The sequence below is a fragment of the Tupaia chinensis genome, unplaced genomic scaffold (genome assembly GCF_000334495.1).
Source record: "Tupaia chinensis unplaced genomic scaffold, TupChi_1.0 Scaffold000047_1, whole genome shotgun sequence".
Taxonomy (NCBI): Eukaryota; Metazoa; Chordata; class Mammalia; order Scandentia; family Tupaiidae; genus Tupaia; species Tupaia belangeri.
The window spans coordinates 3385466-3396123 of NW_006159505.1; the positions used below are offsets into that span (position 1 = coordinate 3385466).

At 38.9% G+C, this 10658-nt stretch overlaps 1 protein-coding gene across 1 annotated transcript in view; it reads left to right on the forward strand.

Annotated features, from left to right (window-relative positions):
* Positions 1-28: 28 nt before the first annotated feature.
* PPME1 (protein phosphatase methylesterase 1) overlaps positions 29-10658 on the forward strand; it is a 74341-nt gene continuing 63711 nt past the window's right edge. The window contains exon 1 of the mRNA XM_006140983.3: positions 29-275. Within this exon, the coding sequence (XP_006141045.1) occupies positions 175-275 (101 nt within the window). The 5' untranslated portion in view covers positions 29-174. The remainder of the gene's footprint in view (positions 276-10658) is intronic.

Here is a 10658-nt window from a genome sequence, read left to right on the forward strand (position 1 = left end):
TAGGCGAGGGGGTGGGGCTTGCGGAGCCGGTGGGCGGTAGGCGGTGCTGCCGGGAGCTGGGTGCTGTCCAGAGGCGACTGGGCGTCGTTAGGGGTGCTGGCTGTGATCGGTTGGGCCGCACTTAGCGTGGGACGAAGCTTGGGCTACTGTGTGACTACGTGCGGCCTTCCCTTGATGTCGGCCCTCGAGAAAAGCATGCACCTCGGTCGCCTGCCCTCTCGCCCTCCTGTACCCGGCAGCGGGGGCAGTCAGAGCGGATCCAAGATGCGAATGGGGTACGTGATCCGTACCCCTGCTCCCTAGAGGCAGGCCTGGCCTGGTATCTCTGGCGTTTAGAGCGGCACGGGCAGGGAGGCTAACGATGGGAAATATTGGCGGCGGCCTGGAGACGTTTAGACGGAGTAGCAGGCTGATTTGAGGACTAGGGGAGGCGCCAAGTCAATGGAAATTGGAGGACAAATAACATTGTTGAAGGGAAAAGGAAATGAAGCAAAGCCTGGGGAGATAGAATAATTTAAGGGACGTGGGAGGCACCGCCAGAAGAAGGAATGAAAAGGATTTGAGGGAAAGGGAGTAGAATGATGACAAGGTGGGGGACAAATCTGCCAGGGAGTGTTGAGGGAAATGGAGAATGACTGGGAGAAAAGTTAAAGGGAAAAACTGGGAGAAAGATTTGGGAGGAGTAAATCGTGAGAACTAGATATTAGAACAAGTTGAGGCCGGGGTGAGGAAACAAGGGACCAAAAGATTGTAGAGGGAGTTCCTAGAGGTGTCAGAAGCAAATTCAGGGAGGTGGGACTGCGGTGACTAAGAGATTGGTTTTTTTAGGGGAGAACTGACAAAGCGTGGGGAGAAAGCCCGGGAGTGATGAGAGAGAGGAGGGAGGCGTTCAGAGAAGTAATTACAGGCTTTAGAAACTGAGAAATGACTAGGAATAGGTTTTGGTGAATGGAAGTGCTTCAGAGGTAGGGTCTAAGAAGCTTTAAGAGAAAACTTGTACAGTTGATTTTTGCCGGGCAAATAGGCCTGAAGGCAGTTGTGCTCTGGTGTAAGAGGCAGAATTTGTGAAGTACTGGGAGTGGTCTTGTCAAATAACATGCTTTGGGTGAAACAGTTTGCTGGACAGGGAGGAGAGCTGTTGAAGAGACAGGCTTTGGAATTTTAGGTCATTCAATTTTGGGATTGAATGACTTGTGCCAGGTTAGGAGATCCTTGGCCATAGAAAAGAAAACATGGGAGAGGAAATTGCTGGAAAGCTGAGAGAATTGGATAGGTATTTGGTTTTGAGCGATTTATATTATCAGGCAGGATTCTGGAGTTTAGTGATTGTAAAGTGCAAAAGGTATGAAGTACACAAGAGTATGTATTTGGTATTCTAGAGATGGGTTGGTAGATGATCTGGGGAAACAGACTACAAAAGAGAAATTTTAAGTTCCTAGGAAATTTGAAAACTGATCAAAAAGGAGATGAGGATTGGAGTTGCACTATTGTTAAAAATAGGGCTTAGAGGGACCATCTGATGGCATAATGGTTATGTCACTGGACTCCCACGTAGTTGACCGTGGTTCAAGTTCTGGACCTGGTGGCTTAAAACTCACGCTGGGCGTGTGTGTGCATGCCCAAGATCCCGAGAGGAGAATGGAGAAGGGATTGTAGCGTGGCCATTCCCCTGGAGAATGATTTCTTGCTTTCTGTCTCTCTGTCTCTCCCTGTTTCTCCAGCAAGCGCACATACCCTATAACAAAAATCTCTCAAAAAAAATCTTGGAGGCCAGCAGGTGGCAGGGTGGTTAAGGCACTGTATGGCTGACTATGGTCCCAGACCTGATGATGGCTTGCTTTCTCCCTCTCCCTCTCTTTCTCTGTCTCTCTCTGGTCAAATGGAAGAATAACAATAAATAAGTAAAAATAAAATAAATTTAAGAAAATGTTTAAGAGAAAATAGGTCTTAGGAACAAAGAGAGAGAACCTTGTAAATTAAAACAGTGATGTAGAGGGATAGTGAGAGTGATTGGAAAAAAACAGGGAAGGAAACTTGAGAATTGAAGTGGAAACTATGATACACGGTAGAAGATTGGGAAAACTTTTGATTGATAGATGATAGGTTGATGGATACACAGTAGGAAGAGGAGATAGAAGGCTACTTATCGAATATAGTCAAGATTGTTTTGGCTTTAGGAGACAGATAAATTAGACTATAACACGAATAAAGAGAATTTGGAAACTGCTCTTACCAGATTATTTGGGAGCATTAACCTGGAGTACAAAATTACAGTAATATTAATTGTTGGCATGTATCTTAGTTGCTTCCTTAAGCTAAAATTTGAACTTTAAGTACACCAATATTCTTTGTACAAATGCATAAACATACTAGACTTTTAATAATTATATATGTTCCAGCTAAGTTTAATTAGAGTTCAGCTTTTCACTTTGTCAGAACAACTTTTTCAAAGTGGAAGAATTGGGGAAAAAAAACAAGCAAAAATAAAGGAGAAATCTGTTCATCAGAAAATGTGTAGTTGTTAGTAATCTTATCCTTTTTAAGTAGATGCTTTGGTCTTTTTGATTTAGGCTAACTGGTTATCCTGCAAAAGGAAGTTCTTTAGAAAGATGCATCATTCTTGAGGGCTGGCCGGTGGCGTGGTGGGTGGTTAAAGGTGCTGGATTCCCACAGGATGGACTGCGTTCGAGTCCTGGACCTGTAAACTTGCTTTATCACTTTCTCTCTCTCTCTCTCTCTTTCTGTCTCTGTCCCTTAAAAATCAAACTGAATTAAACAAATGAATAAATAAATAAAGTTAAATAAAAAATAATTCTTTTAATAAAAGAGAGAAAGATGCATCGTTCTCATAATACTGTAAAGAGAAGAACATGTGTTGGTGCATTTTATGTGCTCAAGTGGTTTATTTTTCTGTATTTTTTGTTTCTACTTCCCTATTGGTACATGAGACTCACCTATGTCTCATGTTAATGATAATGTAGATTGTTTTTTCCTCTAGAATGATAAAGCTGGAAAAGAACTTAAAAATTATCTCATTTTACCATCTCATCATGTTGAAGAACCTGAGACTTAGAGAAGACTATATTCTATAAGGTAAACGAAGAGTTGGGACCAGCAGTTAGTGTAATGGCTATGTCACTGGACTCCCATTTGGTTGACCGTGGTTCAAGTCCTGGACCCGGCAGCTTAAATTCACGCCAGGCGCGTGTGCGTGCGTGCCCAAGATCCCAAGAGGAGAATGGAGGAAAAGGGATTGTGGCGTGGCCATCCCCCCGGGAGGTGATTTCTTGCTTTCTATCTCTGTCTCTGTCTTTCTGGTGAGCGCACGTGCTCTCTAGCGAAAACCTCTCAAAAAAAAAAAAAAAAAGGTAAACAAAGTCAGAAGAAATATTCTTAATAAATGAGAAGCTATCTTCCTAATACTTAGTGGCACTGTAGAAACCTGGTGATAGGGCCTCTAAAGACTACATCCTGAGTCTCGTTTCTGATACCCATTGCGTTTTTTGGGGTTTGTAGTTGTCATCCTGGGAATACTTAATTTGATTCATATATCTTATTCCTTTACAAATACTCTAGGATTTGGTCTTTCTTTACCCCCTGGTCTTGATTTATGAATTCTCCCTTCTACCAGTTTCAAAGCATTCATCTTTATTTCTCCTACTCACTTGCTTTATTCTTTTTTTTCCCCTACCCCATTTGTCTCTTAGATTGGGCCTGTTCCCTGACTCTCTTGTGTGACTTACCCTTTCAGCTGTTTTTCATTATCTCTTACCTTTGATTTTGAATTTGTGATTTTTTTTTTCCAATGAAATTTTACTGTTAGTTAAGTCATAATTCAGGGTCCCAGGGTAGGGATCACCATGTACCCAGGTAATGTTTTACCACTTGGGAGAAGGACAGAGGGCAGGGGATAGGTGGGGTTTAGTCGGTTTAGATCTTCCCAGAAAACATGCCTTCTGCTCCGCAGTCATCCCAGGTCGAAATTCAGGATATGAGGAGAGAGACTTATACACATGTCAGTACCATTTGCACACAGAGATGTCACTCTTTTTTTTTTTTTTTTTTTTTGCTATAGGGCACGTGCGCTCGCTAGAGAGACAGAGATAGAGAGATAGAAAGTGAGAAATCATCCCCCAGGGGGGATGGCCACACCACAATCCCTTTTCATCTGTTCTCCTCTCAGGATTTTGGGCATGCATGCACATGCACCGAGCATGAGTTTTAAGTCTCTAGGTCTGGGACTTGAACCATGCTTGACTACATGGGAGTCCAATAACATAACTATTATACCATCTGCTGGTCCTTGATTTTTCTTGAGTTTTTATAATTTAATTTTTCTTTCATTTGGACTTTATAATTCCAAAAGACTGCTGGATAATATAATAATAGCACTTTTTTAAAAGTAATATGTGCCGAGCATTGTAGTAGTATCTTTATGTAGGTTATTTTATTTAATCTGTCCACAGCATTGCATGGTAGATATTTACCTGCATTTATAAGTAAGGAAAATCAGACTTAGATTAAGGTCACCAGCTAGAATTGGGCCTTGGATAAGGCCTGAAACCCTGATTTCATCGTTCCTTAGTAGATACCAGGAGAGGATGCCCAAAACATTGCAATTTTGAATTTTTTTTAAGAAAGAATCTAACCATGTTCTCCTCCTGCCTCAGCCTCCCAGTTGGGACTATACTATAAGTGGGTACCACCATATTTGGCCCTTTTCCGAACAGGGACTCCCCATCTTGGCCAGGCAGAACTTGAGCTTTCAATCCACTTTCCTCAGCCTTCCTGAATCACTAGGATTATGGGTACAGTTCTGTACCCAGCCTTTAAGTTGGACAGGAAATCGAACCTAAGCTCCTATGTGTTCTCATCCTGTGGGGCACAGTATCTTAGCCTGTGTTATTGTGGCTGGACTGGTTTTGAACTTTTTCATTAAAGATTTTTGAACTACTCTGGTTAAAGTGGATTTGGAATCTCTACTTGGTTTGCATCCCTGGTATACTTGAGAATAGTAACTTTTAAAAATCACTGCATGTGCTGGACTCCTACACGGCCAAATGTGGTTTAAGTCCTGGACACAGTGGCTTAAAAAATTAAACCCGGCTGGGACCAGCAGTGATTGTAATGGCTTTGTTGCTGAACTCCCATGCAGTTGACCGTGGTTCGAGTCCCGAACCTGGTGGCTTAAATTCACACCAGGCGTGTGTGCGTGTGTGCCCAAGATCCCGAGAGGAGAATGGATTGTGGCGTGGCCAGCCCCTGGGGATGATTTCTCGTTTTCTGTCTTTCTGTCTGTCTCTGTCTGGCGAGCGTACGTGTCCTATAGCAAAAACAAAAACAAAACAAAACAACAACAAAAAAACAAAAACAAACAAACAAAAAACTTCTCAAAAAAAAAAATTACACACCCGGCACATGTTTACTCATGTTTAAAATCCCAGGAGGAGAATGGAGAAGGATGATTATGGCATAGACCTTCCTCCCAGGGGTTGATTTCTCACTTTCCCTTTCATTGTCTCTCTCTGTTTCTTTCCAGGAGTCTATGTACCCTATGACCAAAATCTTTAAAAACAAACAAACAAACAAACAACAACAACAAACAAACAAACAAACAAAAACAACTGCTTTAGTACATACCATTATTTAGAGAGCCATTTATTATTCAACACATTTTTGGTTTATCAATTCTACTTTTCTATACTTTTTTCATACATTTCTACATTCCTTTTATTGACAGTATATGCTAGTGCCTTTTTGTATTCTATCAGGTAAAATAAGTAGGGGTTAATAATTCCTTTAAAAAATGAAAATATGCAAATGTATATTGATTTCAGAAATATCACAGAATTATTAAGGGGCAGAAACAACATTCAGACTCAGGACTTTGGATTTTTAGTCTACTTTTCTTTTTATTCCTTGGATTGAAGAGTTTGGTGCTTGAAGTGACATGGATCAGAATTTGAGGCCCACCTTGAGTATTTACGTTGGTCAAGTCATTCAACCTCTCCGTCTCTTTCCTCATATTGATAAACTAGGATACCTCTGTTTATCTTAGAGTGTTTTGAGAATGTGATAATACATGAAAAACAGGTACCCTGATACATAGCTCTTAAGGAATGATAGCTATGAATAGCAGATTATAGTAATGCCTTACTTTTAACCACCTACCTGTTTAAGACTAATGACCAGTTCTCTAGTATAGGGAAGTCCCTTGCTCAGTCTGTGTAATCCCCTTTCTTAGTCTTGTGTTTCTAAAGTGAGTCAGTATTCAGTATACTAAACATTGGCAATCATGCCATATTTGTACTTTATTGTACTATTACAGTAATATTAAAAATAAATTAAAAACTATTATGCCAGATTTATATTATTGTGTTGTGTCTTGTCACTTTCTGGCACTTATCTAATGTATACTTTTTGTATGGATAGTATTATATTATTCTAGTGTGGTATCATATGGTATCATCTGTTGAAAAATACATACCCTATGGCATTACAACACACCTTAAGACATCCATCTTTAAGCTCCTTTCTAACTGACCAATTTACTTAACAACCTAATTATAGGAATGGAACTGGGTTGTTAAGGGAGGAGTACCTGTGTTATGTATTGAGAACTGAGAAAAGTTTATGCTTTATGAAGTAGAAGTTCAATTCTTCTTCAGTTTCTTTCAGTTTCTTATACCATCAGCTTTTTCCTCCTCAAGCTGTATATTTATTCATATCTGATTAGATAGTCTTTCTTTTTTTTTGTTTTAAAAGAATTATTTTATGTAACTTTATTTATTTACTTATTTTAATTGGACCAAAAAGGAAAGAGCAAGAGAGAGAAAGGGAAAGTGAGAAAGCAAGCCGCCAGGTTCAGAACTCGAGCCACAGTTGGCCATGTGGGAGGCCAGTGCCCTTAAACACTACACCACCTGCTGGCCCCGATTAGATTGTCTTTCATACTTCTTATATTTATTATGAATATAAGTCCTCTTAGGAAGACTTTAATGAGCTATTCACTCAGCGCAATAAAGGGCAAAGTGGAATGATTCTCTCAAAGTACAGGTCGTATTACTGAAAGAATCAAATCCTAATTTTTCTGTTTTTGTTACCTTATTATTAAAAAAATTCACATACTCTAGACTTCATCCTTTTAGATGAATTTACAATTCAGTGATTTTTAGTATATTTAGCACACTTCACAATTGTCACCACTACTTCCAGAATATTTTCATCATCCCATAAAGAAACTTACCTATTAGCTGTCGCTTATTTTTCCACAGCCCCTGGCAACCACTAATCTGTTTCTATGAATTTGCCTATTCTGGACCTTTCATATAAAAGAAATCAAACAATGTGTGATCTTTTGCAACTGGTTTATTTTACTTAGCATAATGTCTTCAAGGTTCATCCATGTAGCATGTGTCAGTGCTTCAATTCTTTTTATAGTTGAATTGATTCCATTGCATGGATATACCACATTTTATTTACCCATTTGTCAGTTGATGGACATTTGGGTTGCTTCTTATTTTATGCTATCATGAATAATACAGCTGTAAACATTCACATGCAAATATATGTATAGAAATATGTTTAGATTTCTCTTGGGTAGATACCTAAGGATGAAATTGTTTGGTCATATGTTTAACTTTTTTTTTTTTTTTTGAGAGATTTTTACTATAGGGCGTGTGTAATTGCCAGAGAGACAGAGAGGCATAAGGCAAGAAATCATCCCCCAGGGGGATGGCCATGCCATAATCCCTTCTTCTCCATTCTCCTCTCAAGATTTTGGGCACATGAGCATCCAGCATGATGTCAAGCCACCAGATCTGGGACTTGAACTGTGATCGACCACGTGGAGGTCCAGCGCCTTAACCACTACCCACCTGCTGGATCCATATGTTTAACTTTTTAAGAATCTACCAAATTTTTCCAAGTGGCTCACTGAAGCTTTTAATGTGTTAGGGATATTTTATCTCTGTGAATGTTAAGTGTTTTTGCCACTTGCCTTCTTACTTTTCTTGTATTTTTTGCCATATAAAAAGTTTTATTTTTAAATTTCATTATTTTAATGTATTTGTCTATCCAGCATATATTACTTTTGGATTTTGAGTAACAGAAAGAATTTGCCTTTTTTCAGGTATAAAATAATACGTGTGTGTGCGTGTGTGTGTGTGTATACATATTTTTTTTAACAGTATCCATATGGTTTCTTTTTTACCATCTGTTTGAAGCATATCTTGCTATACAAAATGAAGAACAGATGCAATTTTCTTTTTTATCCACAGGCTATCTAGTTGTAACACCATTTACAGATTGAGTGTACCTTTTCTGAAATGCTTAGGACCAGAAGTGTTTCAGATTTGGGATTTTGGAATATTTGCATATACACGATGAATATGTTAGGCATGTGACCTAAGTCTAAACCCAAAAGTTAATCTATCTTTCATATACACCTTATGCACGTAGCAGAAGGTAATTTTAGACAATATCTTTGTGTTGTAGTTCTTTGACTGTGTCCCATCACGTGAGGTCAAGTGTGGAATTTTTCCACTTGTGGTTATCATGTCATTGCTCAAAATTCCTTATTTGGAAGCATTTTGGATTTTAGATTTTCAGATTAGGGTTATTCAATCTTTATTAAAAAGTCTTTTTCTGGGGCCAGCAGATGGTGTAATGGTTACATTGCTGAACTCCCACGTAGTTGACCATGGTTCAAGTCTTGGATTCAGTGACTTAAAACACACCAGGCGCAGATGTGCATGCTCAAAATCCCAAGAGGAGAATGGAGAAGAAGGGATTGCAGCATGACCATCCCTCCTGAGGGGTGATTTCTTGCTTTCTGTCTCTCTGTCTTTCTTTGTCTTTCCAGCAAGTGCACATGCCCTATAGCAAAAAATCTCTCTTAAAAAAAAAGTCCTTTTCCTATTATGTGACTCTTACTTAAATAAAGAAATAGTTATTTTCTTACTGATTGAAATCTTTATCACATACTCAAATTCCAGTAGATTTGGGTCTGTGTATGGAATTTATTTCTTTTCTATCAGCCTATTTATGAGTCACCACTAATTTTCCATTTAATCAGGTTTATATGTTTTAATAGGTAGTAGAAGAAGCTTCCTCATATCTTTGTTAAGGATTTTTTTTTTTTGGCTACTTCTCTCTGTTTATTTTTACAAATAAACTCTCTAATTAACTAGACTGGTATCAGAAAAATAAAATTTTTTTAAAGGAATTATTTATTTAACTTAATTAATTAATTATTTATTTTAATTTAACTAGAGAGAGACCAAGTGAGAGAGAGGGAAAGTGAGAAAGCAAGCCACCAGGTCCAGGACTTGAACTGTAGTCGGCCATGTGGGAGTCCAGTGCCCTTAACCACCTTGGCCCTGCTGGCCCCAGAAAAATATTCTGATAATATTTTTATTGGGATTCATTAAATACACAAATTAACTTAGAATAGACAGTTTTAAACATTGAGATTTCCTTGAAGAAACATAGTGTCTTTCAATTTGTATGAATCCCTTTTGAAGGAAAAACATTGCAGTCCCCAACTATTGACCTAAATTTTATTTAATATAATATTACTTCAATATATAATAAATAAAAACTGAAGTAGATTCCTTATTTTAAGAGTAAATTTGGGGCCGGCTTCATGATGTAGTGGTAAGGCACTGCTCAGGAGAAGCCAGGTCCCACATGGCAACTGTGGTTAGAACCTCTGGCCTCGTTATCTTGAAATATGTGGAGTACATGTAGGGGTCCAAGATCTGATGGAATGGAGGAAGGCAATCAAGTGTTGACGAGATTCTGTACTGGGTGCTTCTTCCTTTTTATCTCACACACTCTTAGATGAATAAAGACAAAATAGAGTATATTCCATGTATATAACTATAAAACTCAACAGATTTACTTTTCTTTTGAATTTCTTTCTTTTTTTTTTTCATTGCCAGAGGGCACATGTGCTTGGGGGAGAAGGAAGAGGGAGAAAGCACCCTCCAATGGGGTTTGGTCACCCAGCAGTGTCTTCATTTCGCAACCTGTGGGAATTTGGGGAATGCATGCCCATGCTCTGGGCCGGGAGTCAATTCCCTGTCTGTCATGTGGGATCTGACTTCCCTTAAGTACTAGACTATGGGGCCAGCCCCAGATTTACTATTTAAATACAGTGAAATCTACCAAAAAATCTCCAAATTCAAATTAGCAGCATTACATTAATGTAAAATAACCTGACTTGCTGTTATCAATTTACTGTAGTTTGAAAAGACATTTATTCTTGATAGATGTTGCAGTGTTGATTTAGTGATTCAGAACCCACATGTTTTGTATCCTTTCTTTTGCCATCCTTACAATAGTGACTTTTTTCCCTCCTGCTTATCACCTTATAGTTACACTATCACTCCTACTTGCTTTTTAAAAAACAATGATTTAATTTAACTTGTTATTATTTTTAAAATTTGAGCAGGGAGAGAGAAAGAAAGTGAGGAAGCGAGAAAGCAAGCTGCCAGGTCTGGGACTCAGACCTCAGTCAGCCATGTGGGAGTCAGCACATTAGCTACCATTTCACCTTCCTGCCCCTCTACTTACTCCTTAAGTTTCCAAATAAAAAAGGGAGAAATGGGACAAAGGCCCTTCCCCAGCTAAGCTTGTCTCCCCCCTTCACCCCC